Raw genomic sequence first — 15,888 nt, 5'->3', positions numbered from 1 at the left:
CAAACATAGGGCTCACCTCATTTGTTTCCTATTTCTACCCTTGGTTGCCTTAGGTCTAATATCTTGAAAACTATTGGTTCATATATTTTGTCTATTTTTTATTTGTTTCGGATGGGAGGACAAATCCATTCCCTCTCTTCATGTTAGCCAGAAGCAGAAATCCTGCCATATAGAATTTTATGTCTACACTTGCTTACTGAGTATCTTTCCATTTATTTTCTTATGGCAGCTATTCCGCTGGAACTTTCTTATCAAAGTTGTATTACCCACATTTAGCATAGCATTTGGATATAGTAGATACTCCATAAATAATTGTTATCTGCAGAACTATTTAATTATGACTTTCTGCTCTTGATTTCCAAGGAAAAATTCTATCTTCATGCATGTTGATAAAGAATCTAAAGAAGTTTAATTAAATTTCCTCTGATTCCAGTTCTAAATTCTTTCCAGACCTACACTATTCCTCTAGGTCTTTAAGGCAATTTTTAATTTTCTTTTAGTTCTTGTAGTATTGTTCAAGGCCAAATGTCCGTTGTTTTCTGTTAATTCTTCCTGGAACAGGAAAGATATATTCAGATCCTTCTTATCCTACTACTATCACCAAAAGGCAGGGTTTGTGGCCTGTCCATGGCTGCGTTGACTGAATATTTCAGTAAGTTTCTGGTAGCTTAAACTAAAATGCCATTTAGAAAGGTATATGACCTTACTTTCAAGAAGCAGATTAGTACAAGAGTGGTTAACTCAAGCTTATTGAATAAGCAAGGTTATGCAAGTGCAAGTCACTTTATAGAAAGTTCTTATGTCCCAAACAAAAAGCTCAAATACAAGACCGTTCCATCAAAAATTTGGCAAGTTTACACTTGGATGTCTTTAGACATGAGGTTGGTGTGCATACTCCTTAGACTAATTTTAAGTGACTCTCAAATATTCATCTAGTGTGCCTCTGATAAGTACCTCTATCTCTTTTTCCAACACACTGTATAATTTTATACACAAAAACTACAATCCTCAGCATGCTTTCTGTCTTTACTTTTCCTGTTTCTCACCTTTTTGCTTCATTTTCTTTTGATTTCCTGTAAAAAGCTGTAATCTTAAAGTAAATAGGATAAAACAGAGGAGGGTGGTGAAAAAAGGAACTATATTATGGCCACCTAATAGGAAATACCCAAACAGAAAAGAATAACTATTAACTGGATATGTTTTACACTTTTGTTAATATAGATATCATGCCAAAAACTGAGATCTGAAAAAGGAAAAGTCATTGACCTCAAAATAAGAAAGTACAAAGTGGAAATTAATGACTGTATAAAGGCCTAAAAACATAGCTATCAAGTAATTGATGGTAAGTAATTTCTTAGTAATATTTAGATAAATTTTACACTAAAAGAAGTGACTATCTTATTCTTAACAAAACTTGATTGTAATCTTTAAAAATACTTCTAACTATTTTATAGCAAAAACTATATATGTTTATGTGGCTGTAGGAGCATTCCATAGTTAATCTGATGTGGGGTGGGACCTTCAACAGTACAAGTACTTAAGTTCCACAGCCTCTTCGTCCAGCTATCTGATCTATATAACTTTGAAACTCATGGTGAGGGTGGGAGGAGAGGAGCAAGTACAGTATATTGGTTTGCAAGGGCTGCCATAATGAACTACCACAGACTGAGTGGCTTAAACTACAGGAATTTATTTCCTCATGGTTCTAGAACTTAGAAGTCCAAGATCAAGGTGTTGGCATGGTTTGTTTCATTCTGAGTCCTCTCACCTTGACTTATAGTTTTCTTCTTGCTGTGTACTCACATGGTCTTCCTCTATGCAAGCATGTCTGCAACCAAATTTCCTTTTCTTATAAGGACACCAGTCATATTGGAGTAGGGCTCACCCTCAAAACCTCATTTTAATCTAATTACCTCTTTAAAGACCTTATCTCCAAATACAGTCACATTCTGAGGAACTGGGAGTCAGGACCTCAACATATGAATTTGGGTGGGGGGTGTAGGACCATTCAGTCCATAATATACAGCATCTTTTATCTCTGCATCATCCTTAAACTCTCAATAGGCAGAGTGTAAGTAAGCATTAGTACCAAATGACGTTTTTATTTCAGCCTCATAGCTTAGAGTTAGTGTATAACGCCCTAAAGCATTTAAAACGTGTTACCTGTCTGAGTTTTCAGTATTTAGTGGTTTGTTTGGTGTTTGCTATTGTTATTTGTTTTCACTTTTTTGGAGTTTTCTTTGATAGTTCAGTGAAAAAATGGGAAAATAGTGGATCATTTTCAGATGCAGTCTTGAAACTAAAACCACAAAAGTTTTTTAAGAATAAGTCAGAGCCCTGTGGAGAAAGAGGGCTTTTTATTGTTATTTTAATGATGATACTAATTTGGGGGGTACTTCAGTGAATATTGATATCATCTTTTAGAGAAGCAATTTGACAGTATCTATGAAGAATGTAAGAGTATATACCCTTTAACATGTAACTCCAGGCTAGGAATTTAACATTAGGAAGTAAAAGATGAGCACAAATATTTTGCACAAAGATGTTCATTACATCTTTGCTTTTAATAGTGAAAAATTGGAATCAATCTACTAAATATTTTTTGAAGACTATTTAGTGACCCAGGAAAAAGCTTGCTATATAATGTAAAGGGATAAAAGCAGGATACAAAGCTGAATACACACAATAATCCTAATCTGAATGTATGTATTTATGTCTGGAAGGATGTAATTTTTAACATTATTTAGACCTTTTCCAATGGCCATGTTTTCATGATCAGAGCAAAACATATGTTTGAAAATGTGAATTGATATCTTGGTTGATTATAGCTGTGTTTCTAGGTAAATAGGTGTTTCATTTTTTCATCACAGCATAAAGGAATTTAACATTTCAGTTTATTACTTAACATGTGTCCCACTGAAAGTTAATCCATAAGACATGAAGTTCTCGTAAAACAGTTATGAAGATATTTCTACTTAATTTAAGATTTTTTTCCAAATTTCCTTTAAGTTACCTCATACCATGATGTTTCCAACTCCTTTTCTATCTTGATATTGCCTCTTTAGACCTTTGCTGAGTGAAATCAAGTTATAAAGTGCAGAAAAGGGAATGCAAGATATCATATCCAAAGTATATACTTCAATGAATATCCTCAATCATTCCATTCAGCGCTACTACAGTGTAGTGGCTAAAAAGTACCGGCCCTTTTTCAGTGTAAGGGGAAGGGGCAGGGTTGGTTTTGGAGCCCACATATGGTAAGTTGGGCATCCATGTGAGGCAGCAGCCTCATGTGGGAAAGCCAAGCCAGAGAAGAGTGAGGAGGGTATGCATGCAGGGGAGAGACAGGGGTCATGATAGCAGATTGGTCACGATCTGCATGATAGCAGAGAGATTGATCACGGAACTCTGTTAAAGAAAATGGGAGCCAGGTTTCTCACTGTTGAAGAAGGGGATAACAAATATTAGAAGGGAGAAAGCTGGAAATAACCTTGTGTTTTTGGATTGGAACTGGAGGTATTGGTATGAACTCATGGATTTCAAGAAATGTAAATAGAGAAATAAATATAGATTTCAATGAGTGCATGCATCTACATGCACACACAGACACACACACACACACACACACTCCCCAGTTCTATCTACTAACATTCCACTGATAATGAACACAACTAGCACCATATATTGATTTTTTTTTAATTAAAAATTTTTTTTCTTCATATAGTAACTCCTAAATAACATTCTCCACTGACAGGAACTGGGACTCCTTGGAGAAATAACAGATTTCAGGTGTAGGGCCTGGAAAATCTTTTTGTGTCAGAAAGTAAGAACATATTCAAAAATTATACGAACATGTCAAAGGACAATATCAGACATAATATAGACAAATAAAACATAATGACTCCTTAGTAGTGGACATTTTTAAACTATAACTATTATTTAATCTCTAAGTATAAATTCAAAATAAAAATCTATGTATAAATCCTAAAAAAGAAAGCTTATCTTATTTTGCAAGAAACTATAATGGCAATTCTTGTAAATTTAAAATTAACTGACTTTTTTCCAAAATATGTCTAATTATACGCAACAGGTTCAAGGGTTGGTGTCTTAACACAAAATGCAACTAATATGGGACTTTCAGTTATCATTTCCTTCATATATGGATGGGAGATGACACTCTTGATTCTGAGTATTGCTCCGGTACTTGCTCTGACAGGAATGATTGAAATGGCAGCAATGACTGGATTTGCCAACAAGGATAAGCAAGAACTTAAGCATGCTGGAAAGGTAAAATAAAGACTGTTGTTCCCATCATAACATTTTAAGAGAAAATCAATAAGAGCTCCTATCCTTACAATACATAACTTCCTTTCTTAGGAATCTGTAAAGTGATGTATATGTATTGAAATTCATACAGATCAGTTTAAGATGGGGTGTAGATAATGTCATAGCAATAGGGTGCATAATTCAGAGCATAGGCTCTGGAGTCAAATTGGCTGAATTAGAATCCAGATTCTACCACTAACAAATGTGTGATCTGAGCAAGTTACATCAACCTTTCTGGACTTCAGTTTCTTCCTCTGTAAAGTGGAAATAAAATAGTATCCCCTTACAGATCTTTATGACTATTACAGAAAACACTTAGTCTTATAAGTCTTAATTTTTATGTCATGAGCTTTAGCTGTATATGTGCCATTTGATTTTTTTCCTTTTTGTATTATTAAAGTAATCTCAGACTATACAATCAATAACTGCAGTCAAATAGGCAATGTGTCCTTTCCCACTAGCTTTTCAATCAGTCACTTTACCAAACACCAAAACTTAGAATATGGACCAATAAAACATATTGGTCCTTCTTTGGTTGCATGTGTAGATTTGGAAAAATAATCAAATGTTTTATTTTTCAGATTTTAAATGACCATATTAGTAAAAAATAAATAAATAAAATGACCATATTAGTTTTTAAAAAAGGACTATTTTCTAAGGTTCTGTTTTCAGTCCTTTCTCTATTGTGAAAAATGATCACAAGACTTTTTCATTCATTTCTTTTTGTCTTCCTCAAGATTTCAGCATTCTCATCCATTTTCTTCATGCACTACAAAATGTTACAGGTGGAGATTTCTTTGAGTTCATTTTGAAATTATGAGAATTTAGAGCAGAATCCAGGTGTCCTGACCATGATCTACATATCCAGTTCTCTCCCGTAACCCAAGTTCTCCTTCAAATAACCTTGGGTGTCCACCTAGGTCTTCATCTGTCCCACAGTCCACTCTGCCAGCCTGGAAAGAGAATGTGAAAGCAGGAAGTTTCTCTTTCAAGTCAACATGTGTTCTCATGTCCAAGAAGTTATTCTGAGCCAAAAGTCTCCTCCATTTTTGATCCCTCTTCTTTTTGAAAACTATATAACTATGAAGAAGCATTACATTTGAACTAAATATCTTTTTAAGTTCACAGACATCAAAGTGAAAAACGGCTATACAATATCTTATACAGAATTCAAAAGCCACACTCCATGTTACTTTACAGCAGTGTTCCTGAGAACTTTGGTTGCTATTTGCATTTCCGTGCTAGAATAAAATAATTATTTATTTGATTCTCTCTGCTGTCTTCTTCTTGAATCAGCTCATAATTCGTAGGACAGCTCCTTTGCATAATTACATATGGACATAATGCTCACTAATGTTTGATCCCTTTGCTTATGGAACTAGTTTAAATAGAAACTCAATGAAGACTTAAAGAGGGCTAAATTTAGACCAGTGGACTAAATCTTTTCAAAAGGAATTTTCCTTGAGCTTATTATCCTAATATATTATTTTCCTGTCTTATTTTGGGGAAGGAAAAGAAAGAAGCTGAGAAAACTCATCAGAAAAACTTATTGACTTAATGTACTTAATATGTCCCCGTTGTGACTGTAACTCACAACCGAAGTTTAACCACTACTAATTTTATTTCTCTATTTTATTATCTTGTTTTATAAGATAGCAACCGAAGCTGTGGAGAATATACGCACTACAGTGTCATTAACAAGAGAAAAAGCCTTCGAGCGAATGTATGAGGAGATGCTTCAGACTCAACACAGGTGATTGTAGATTCATACTGACTGTATTAACTATAGTTTGTTCCTATAAAGGCAGTACTCCTGGGTGACTCCAGTGGTTTGCCTGCCAACTCATTTGCTCTGGAATCTTTCTTAGTAATGGTATATCTTAATTCCTTATATGACTCCACCAAGAGGAAACTAGAAAGAGGAGTTGAGAGCAAGCACATTTGGAACGTATGTTTTAGGTCCTCCCACATTGCCATGAACTATAACAAAGTGTGCATATTTTTCTTATTTCCATGAAACAAGATTGAGGAAATAACATATTTAAGAAAGAAAATAATATTGCTTAGCCCTTTATATTGAATCTCTAAAAGAGTTCACATCTTAAAACAAATATATGCACAACAAATGTGATCAATTCTTTTAATTTTAAACAAAATTAAAATTAAAATTAAAAAAAATTAAAATTAAAATACTTTTAATTTTTTTAGTCCTCCTTACCACATTTACTTAGTGATACTCTTTGTATTACTTTATCAGAGAGATAGCTTTATACTCTTTTACACTCATGCTTGTGGTTGGTACCGCCATTTAATTCCCACTATTTATTCTATTAGTGCAACATTAGGATAGAAAATATTTTTAAACCAAATCTCTTTAACCCTTTCAGTAGCTATCCTTTCACAGACCTTGTCCATTCATTTGAAAATACATAGAGGCAGGTTTGTTACATTGAACTATAGAGCATATAGCTATAGAGAAAATCATTATATTTATTGTTTTCTCTATAATAATTCTCAGTAGTTAAAAAGTCATTTTCTCTTTAATAATTAGAAAAAGTGTATACCCCCTAAATGATAATATGTCTTACCTTCTGTATTCATTACTCTACATTTATTTAAAGGACCTTACTATACCTCATGCCCCATTATCTAGTAAATTTTGTGCATTTCAGAAATACCTTGAAGAAAGCACAGATCATTGGAATCTGTTATGCATTCAGCCATGCCTTTGTATATTTTGCCTATGCAGCGTGTTTTCGATTTGGAACTTATTTAATTCAAGCAGGACGAATGACCCCAGAGGGCATGTTCATGTAAGTTGTACAAATATATAAACCCTGTAAATGGGTTATGTACTTAAATTAACCAGAAAGATGTCTAGTTTAGAGTGTATTATCATTTAAATCATATATGTGCAAAAGACATGTTGGGGAAATTAAAAAATTTTTTGTTATTTAATATCTATTGATATAAGTGCAGTCAAGCTGGTAAAATACTGATATAACACAGATACTCTGAGTTAAACTCCCAGATGAATTGCTTCCTACTTCAGTTTACTAGACGTGGGAATGTGGGGGTAAAATATGCCTTCTTGTTATCCATTATCTCCCAAGGTGGAGATGGCTTTATCAAGTGTGACTGTAAATCAGTGAGGTAAGTTCCTTGCTAAGCAAATACTCCAGGAGAAACACATGTAAATGAGTATTTCTCTTCAGAAAAGTCACATTGAGAATTGATCATGGCATCCCAATGAGGCTGCCTCTTCCCAAAGCATTTGTTGGTGCTTCTATTTGGAACTCTGTTCACATAGTTATGAATTTCTTTACTTCATAGAAACACCTAAATTCAACTTCTGAAATTAGAAAATTTTATTTTGGGTATTAATTCTGAGCTTCTTAAGTCTCCCTAAAATGTCAGATTGTTACTAATCTATATCATAAATGTCACTGCTAAACGTTTAGAGCTAGAGAAATCCATACAATATTTGACTCCAAAAAGTAACGTTATTTTTTTTTAAGAAGCCCACCAAAACATACACATCAAAGCAAGGATCAGCCTCTTCAAAATAATGACTTGGGAGATTACACCTGTTTCAAGGATACTGCCACTTGGCAAAAAATGTCAGGAACTCCTCTTTGGGATTTACCTCTCGAGACTCAGACATATTCTTTTGAATATCCTTATTGGTGGCACATGTTTGTACTTTGAGGATATATTCAATTTGAAGAAATGACCAAAAGTAATTTGAAGCCAAATAATTTCAGAATAACTTGGAATAATTTTCAGTTCCTCTTCATGTGTTTATTTGTTTGTTTGTTTATCTATCAAACATTAACTGAGTTCCCAGGAAGTTTCTTTGCTAGGCACTCAGAAGGAAAGCATCCACAGTTCACCAACCTAATATTTTTGAATCTATGAGGCCACTGAGAGGTTTCATGAAGCAGATTTTCTTATAAAATGGAATATCTGTATTTAAAATGTCAACAGGAATTTTAGGCTCCCTGTTCTACCATGTTTTCCTACCCTCTAAAAGAGTGTGCAGTATTGTCTTTGTGAACATATAAATCACAATTATGACATTTACCCTTGGTCTTCATTCTGATTACACAGACTAGTTTACAGAGATAAATTAACAAGAAACCAAATGTAGAATCACCTAAATTACTTCATTCAGCTCACCAGCCTGCACTAAATTAGCAAGTTGTTTCCTTGGTTCTTATGAAAAGCAGGCAATCACAAGCTTAAAAGTTGATTGTATTCCAAAAGTTTGCTTGCAAGCCAATTGTTTGAAATTCAGAACATGTCTTCCTTACGTTGCTCTAAACTTTCTGCAGCCATCTTTAAATCCCCAGTGTCCCATTCCTTCATATAACTGTTCCTTGGTATTAGTTGAGAGCAAGCCAATTAAATATATTCATACTAATGTAGGATGTCTGATGATTTTATCAATTCTCACAGAAGAATTTTCATTTATAAAAGCAATTATAATCCCAGTTACTTTCTAATGGATTTACTTGAAGATAGTGTAACAAAGCAATCAAGAGAGAACCACCTCATTTTCCCATCACCAAACTCACTAGGGTACCACTGATCCTCCATGCCTGCCATCTCCATGGAAGAACTAAGGTCCTTGTCTGCAATAGGTTCCTGCAATCATCTCTTTACATCAGTTTCTGTCACTACTATTTCTTTGCTTCATAATCACCTGTCATAAAAAAAAGAAAGAAATCTCTCCCATGACCTTAAGTCCCCTTCTGCCTACTTTCAATGTCTCTGTTCTCCTTTGCAGCCAAATTCTAGAGTTGCCTATTCTTGTTATCTACACCTTTTCATCTCCAACCTCTCCTAAACTCATTCCAGTCAAGCCTTGATTCCCACCATTCCACTGGAAAGACTCATTATCAAGGTCACCACTGACCTCCATCTTGCCCACCCATAGACCCATCCAGTGTCTGGTTTTTGGGTTTTTTTAAATTTTTATTTATTTATTTATGGCTGTGTTGGGTCTTCGTTTCTGTGCGAGGGCTTTCTCTAGTTGCGGCAAGTGGGGGCCACTCTTCATCGCGGTGCGCGGGCCTCTCACTATCGCAGCCTCTCTTGTTGCGGAGCACAGGCTCCAGACGCGCAGGCTCAGCAATTGTGGCTCACGGGCCTAGTCGCTCCGCGGCATGTGGGATCTTCCCAGACCAGGGCTCGAACCCGTGTTCCCTGCAGTGGCAGGCAGATTCTCAACCACTGCACCACCAGGGAAGCCCCTGGTGTCTGGTTTTCCCATCTCGTTTAACTTGACCTCTCAGCAGCATTTTATACTCTCCTTCCTGAAACATTTTCTTCTCTAGGTTTTTTCTCCTTTGTTATTGGCCCCTTCTCCTCTATTTCCTGATTTTCTGCTGGGCCTCCACGTGTTGGGGGGCTTTAGGGCTCTCAGTGCTTTTCATCCATGCACTCTAATTGGTAATTTCATCCAATCTGATGGTTTTTTAAATATTACCTGTATCCTGATGACTCCCTTCTGTGTATTTCCAACTCTGACCCCACTCCTAAATACCACATGCTTATCCAACTACCTACTGGACATCTCCACTTAGGTGTCTAATCATATCTTAATGTGTCCAAAACAGAATTTGAAGTTTTTCCTTCCCAAAGTGTCTCTTTTCCAAGACTTCTCCATCTTAATAAACAGCACCACTATCTATGCAGTTGCTCGGCCCAAAAATCTAAGAGTCAACCTTATTGCTTCTCTTGCCTTCACCCACCACATACAGCACCAAGTCTTAACAGCTGTAACTCCAAAATACTTCTTACCATCTCTACCCATGTTAACTTCCTTTTTACCTCTTTGCCTGTCTTGACTGGACCACTTTAACTACCTGCTCACTGATGTCCCTGTGCTCACTCTCTTGCTTCCCTGTAATCCATTCTCCACACAGTAGCTAGGTTGATCTTCTAAAACACAAATCCAATTCCATCAATTTACTAAAATACTGTAATGAATTCCCATTGAAATTTGAATAAAACCAAATTCCTTACTCTGACCTGAAAGCTCTACACATTTGGGCCTCTGCCTTCCTTTCCAACCTCATTTACCACTGTCTTTTTTTGTGATCTGCACATCAGCCCCCTACTTGCATTTCTGTCCCTGGAACTCTCTTCTTAGTGTTTTTGCACTTGCTTATTTCTCTGTCTGGAATAATCATTCAGTTCTTTACTGGGCTGCCTCTTTCTCACCATCCAAGCCTCTGCTCCTAAGTCCACTCCTCAGAGGGACTTTTGCTGATGGCTCAAAGTTGTCCTCTTAGCCCTTCTCCTCATCACTCTCTATCCCATTACCATGGTTTAGTTTGTGTATAGCACTTACCACTATGTGAAATTATCTTTTTTGTTTCCAGATTTATTGAGTACATAGACTGTAAGTTCAGTCAGAGCAGAGCTTAGCTTGTTTTGGTCACTGATGTTTCCCTAGAGCCAAAAACAAGAGCTTGGAACATCGTAGGCACACAATAAAAATTCACTGAATAAATGACTAAACCAAACATAAAGGGAGAGATTTGGAGTGGTGCATAATTAAGCAGTCCAGTCATTCCTGGAAATGTATTCCCAGATTCAACTTTTCCACATCACTCCTGTTTTTTACAGATTCTTCTCTTTTTCTTCCCTTCTACATCCAAGTGCTTTGGCATAAGGACTGGGTGTAAGTCAAAGACAGCCGTTTATAGAAAAGTAGAATGTTTGTAGCTGGGAGTCTACTTCTCCATACTGAGATTTGTTTAGATTAAAACTAAGCAAAGAATTTTCTTAGTTAAAGAATGATACAACTTCAAAATCATGCAATCACTATCATGCCTGCAAATGACATCAGGCAGGACATTTCTTGAATGGGGCCTCTCAAGACTGCCAACCATTCTGTTTCATATGATAATCACTATAACAACAAACTTGATTGAGTACTTACTTAGTATTAAGGATTTGTAATACATTTTCTGCTTAATCTTCTCCACTACCCTGTGAAATACTATGATTCCCATTTTACAGATGGGGAAAATTAACACTCAAGGAAGTTACCTAACTTGCCCAAAGTCAGTTAATCAGCAAGTGGCAGAGCACAGATTCAAGTTCATGACTCAAGATGCTAGGGGCTTTGCTTAGTTGACATTTATTATTATTAATTATTATTATTATTACTAATTCTGTGACAAACTTTCATAGAATCTTTCTATAAAATTATTGTTTTTTTAAAATTCTTGTGTAGTTTTCCAAACGTTTAAATATCCAGAGCTGGGCTGATTCTTACCATAAATGAACAAGTAACTTGCTTAGTATTAGTTTATGACCCTAAAAAAATATAAAAGAATCAAAAGGCCCCCATACAAAATTTCCTCCTCCTACTGGACTACCATACTTCCTGAATCTTTTTTCATTAAATTCATTGAAAAGGGTCATTTCTGGAGACGTAAGAATTTTAGCTGTCAGAACACATGTAGTACTATTAACATGAGAGCAACAATTAATGAACAGTAATCACACTGGTATTTCCTAGTGCCCTGAGGGAAGGAAGAAACAAGGAGCTATCTGAGCTTGGACCATGAGTATCATTTTTGATTTGAGTTTCATTCAACCAGACTACAAACAAAGTAAGGATACCCATACTTTTATCATATGGACAAAGAAGAGAGGCTCTGGGAAATATGGGTATGGGGCTGTGCAAAATGTGAACAGATGAGATTTGTCTTCAATAGCAAAATCTTCAGTTTTCTTAGAGACCCAAAGTGGTCCCCAACTACCATAAACATGTCACAAGTGTCCCTTTAGACACACTAAACTACACCTGGCCTAAAGGACTCTGTGCCTTCCAGAATCTAAGGACACAGACAGCTTTCTATCTAATCAGCTAATTGAATGGAAGATTTTACAAAGAAAACTCTCTCCTACTAGAACCCTCCTTACATAAAAAGAACTTTGTGCCATTCTCTAAATAAATGGTTTCCCAACTCATCAATCGGGGAGCTGGTTAAAAATGCAGATACCTGGAGCTCACCCTACAGATCTAACCCAGAGATCTGTAGATCTGGTGTAGGGCCAGGAAACTACGTTTTACCAAACATCCCAGACTGTTCTGAGGCACAGAATCTGAAGATCACTCTTTAAGAAATATGAGCATAGGGACTGAATTCCAGGCTGCTCTCCATAGCTACTTGAAACCTCAGGGTTTTCTTTTGGCCATTACCAGAAACTTTTCTAGAATTATTTAAAAATTGGGGAAGTCATATTTTAGTTTATTGTATAAAATAAAGATGCTTTATTCGCTCTATAAAATGTGAATGTATTTTCATGATTTATAGCTACCAGGATGGATAAGCTGTCTCTCTTTCAGAAATGACAGTGTGCCTTATAGAAGGAGATGCACAAAGGGAGTTTTAACAGCAGAATCCCTTGGTGTGCTCATAATGTTACTTTATCAGCAAGGCTACTATCAACCTTAGCTTCTTCTTCTAAAAAGATAGGCAACATACAATTCTCATGGTAGAAACTGTCTCCATCCATCTCTATTATTGTAGACGTTTCTCTGAAATGAGCATTTTTTAAAAGGTGATAACATTTTCCCTCTGCTGCCTTGCAGCCAATGCATAGGCATTCAGAAAATCTCTTACTTATGTTCTCATACACATACGTGTAGTAAAAATCTCCCCTTCTGCTTCTGTTAGCCCTGGCAACAATTTGGATTTACTTCAGTATAAATGTACAGACTTTGAGAAATACAACATAAGTTTATTTTCTCCCATCTGAATTTTAGTGCCTTTAGGTTAGTTTCTACCTAACTTGCCTTTTGCAATATAGTCCAGAAACCATTAGTGCCCAGCAGAGGTTTCTGTTATCTCCATACTCCCACGTCAGAACTTTCCTCTTTCTGTTTCTTCCTTCTTTGCTATGCATATTAGCAGGAAGCTAAGTAGAGCAGATGGGTAAGAAAGAATCAAGGCATGACAGCCTTCAGTACAGTAATTATAAAAGCCACAGCTTTGAAAGCTGCCTGATAAGCAAAGAGCCAATCAGCTTATGTGTTGTGGCCTAGTCCTCCAAAAATCCAGATGCAGTTCTTGACAGAAAATCATATTGAACTTTGAATATTTAATGTGGTTATTGGCCAAAAGAACAATAGGTGGGTTTTCAGTGAATATTAATAGTAGGTTAACAGCTTGGAATAAAAAGGGATAGAAAGCAAGCTAGGTCTCCACCATCATCTTTGCTCTGGTAGGCCAGGCAGCCATGGAACTGTGTTAACATAATTAGGAAAACAACCTTAGTTAGCCAAAACAAGGAAAACAGGAAAGTCTTCTTTCAGTGTTCATTGCCATGGCAGCCACCCAGCTTCTGCCAGGCTCCTCCCCAGAGATTATCCAGAGGATAGGAGGAAAAGATAAGGAGACCAGATAGAGGGATCAACCATTGAAGGGATCTAAAGGAGACAAGTCAAGGGGGATTTGCTATCTAGGGTCCTCTGAAGATTCTAAAATGGGAAACAAGTGGTAACAAACCCCAACATGCAGGGAGAGACAATTCAGGTCAGCTTTCCACTAGAAGGGGCACTGTGTAAGGGAAAACAGTAAACAAGGAGGTTCAAGTTCCAGTCCTACAGTTTCATAGCTATGTGATTCTGGGCAAATTGCTTATTTCTCTGAGATAAAGAGTCTCCTTATTTATTAAAAAGTGATGTGTGTGCCTTACTCCTAGGTGATCAAATGGTATCATGTATACGAAAACATTCTATAAAACCCAAAGTACCAAATAAATATAAGTTGTATATTTTCTCTCTCCCTTCTGTTGAGAAAGGGATTTATGGTGAAAAGAAAAGGATCTTTGTACTGTTATATGGATGTTAGGGGAAAAATAGTATGAGTATGGGAATAATTGTAATGGCCACCCGTGTGAGGAAAGATACTCTATCTTCCAATCAAAAAAAAGAAACTTACTGAGTGGGGACTTCAGAAGTTGTGGTTTGACCTGCTATGCTAATCTACATCCATAGCAATGTGAGAACTTACTTTCCAACAGAAAGTGTCCCGTTAACTTTCAGTTCTATGAGAGGAATAACAATAACTTAAACACTTAATGAGCACTATACTAAACACTTTATATTATTAATGTATTTAATTCTCACAACAACCCCATAAGATGTAGATAGTCTTGTTATCTCCAATTGTCAGTAAGGAAGCAGAAGCACAAAGAACATGCACAGGGTCACAGAACTAGCAAATAAATGATGGAGTTTGGATGTAGTCCCAGTGATCTGACTTCAGAGTCCAGTCTCTGAACTGCCCAGTATACTTCCTCTTAGAATAAATCACCAAAGGGATACAAACTGGATATGGGAGCAGGGTTAAGGGGAGACAAATAGACCTGAACCAGTAACTATGCTGGGTATTTCTATTTGGATCAATTGTATTAAAATTAGGATTGTTCATTTCTATGCTTTTTTACGTTGTTCCCCGCCAAAAGATCCTTTAAAAATTCTAATTCTATTTCAGCAGCAATGATGGGCAAGGGGATTTCCCCATTGCTTGAAAATGCTTGGAAGGATCACTGTAGCGAGGGTGCAGTGACAACGGCCCCATGAACCCATGAAGAATCCATAAAACTAGGAAAGAAGAAGCCTAGCACGTGAAAACCCTCTCCAGACCTCTTCCTGCTCAATATTCTCTTTCCTCAACCCCAGCCAACCTGGAGGTTTTTTTTGTTTTGTTTTGTTTTTTAATTAATTAATTTATTTATTTAGGTTTTTTTGGCTGTGTTGGGTCTTCGTTTCTGTGTGAGGGCTTTCTCTAGTCGCCGCGAGTGGGGGCCACTCTTCATCAGGGTGCACAGGCCTCTCACTGTCGAGGCCTCTCTTGTTGCGGAGCACAGGCTCCAGACGCGCAGGCTCAGTAGTTGTGGCTCACGGGCCTAGTTGCTCCACGGCATGTGGGATCTTCCCAGACCAGGGCTCGAACCCGTGTCCCCTGCATTGGCAAGCAGATTCTCAACCACTGTGCCACCAGGGAAGCCCCCAACCTGGAGGTTTTTGCTATAAATTCAGTAAAGCAGTATAAACTCAGTGTAAATCCATATAAGGATAAACTGTAGATAAGATTTCTTCTTCCATGGACAATTTAAATTAAGAAAGTTATAGAAGTTAAATTTTAGGTTTTTGAATTCCTGCTTTACATATTTATGGTTCAAGAATTATTCCAACATGAAAATCATTTCTGAACAGTGGAATGTTTCTTGTAATCTTGTTTGGGCATGAAGGGGCTATATAAGCATTTATGATAGTTTAATACTTTGACAAATGTGTTATTAGTGACTTTAAAACATTCATCATTATAGCAAATCATTCCTCTTTGTATATCCCAAATGGGTGAAATTCCCAAGACCAACACTGGCATGGGAAGTCGGCCTGAACATTTCTCTGGAGTAAGCTCTTGGTTCAGATGCCTCCAGGAGGTTGGACCAATTTGAAGGATCTGGTTTAACTCTCTCATGGAGTTAGAGCACTGGTTATTGTGCAATAAATACTTTTTAAGTGGAAGT

At 36.6% G+C, this 15,888-nt stretch overlaps 1 protein-coding gene across 1 annotated transcript in view; it reads left to right on the top strand.

Moving 5' to 3' along the window:
* The window catches only part of ABCB5 (ATP binding cassette subfamily B member 5), a 112,541-nt gene that overhangs the window by 81,851 nt on the left and 14,802 nt on the right, over nucleotides 1-15,888 (top strand). Inside the window, 3 exon segments of the mRNA XM_068549803.1 lie at nucleotides 4,080-4,284; nucleotides 5,976-6,076; nucleotides 6,996-7,136. Coding sequence (XP_068405904.1) covers nucleotides 4,080-4,284; nucleotides 5,976-6,076; nucleotides 6,996-7,136 — 447 coding nt within the window.

Source organism: Eschrichtius robustus, chromosome 8 (assembly GCF_028021215.1).
Source record: "Eschrichtius robustus isolate mEscRob2 chromosome 8, mEscRob2.pri, whole genome shotgun sequence".
NCBI classification, from domain to species: Eukaryota; Metazoa; Chordata; class Mammalia; order Artiodactyla; family Eschrichtiidae; genus Eschrichtius; species Eschrichtius robustus.
The sequence above is the reverse complement of the archived record's forward strand: the minus strand, read 5'-3'. Positions and strand labels throughout refer to the sequence as shown.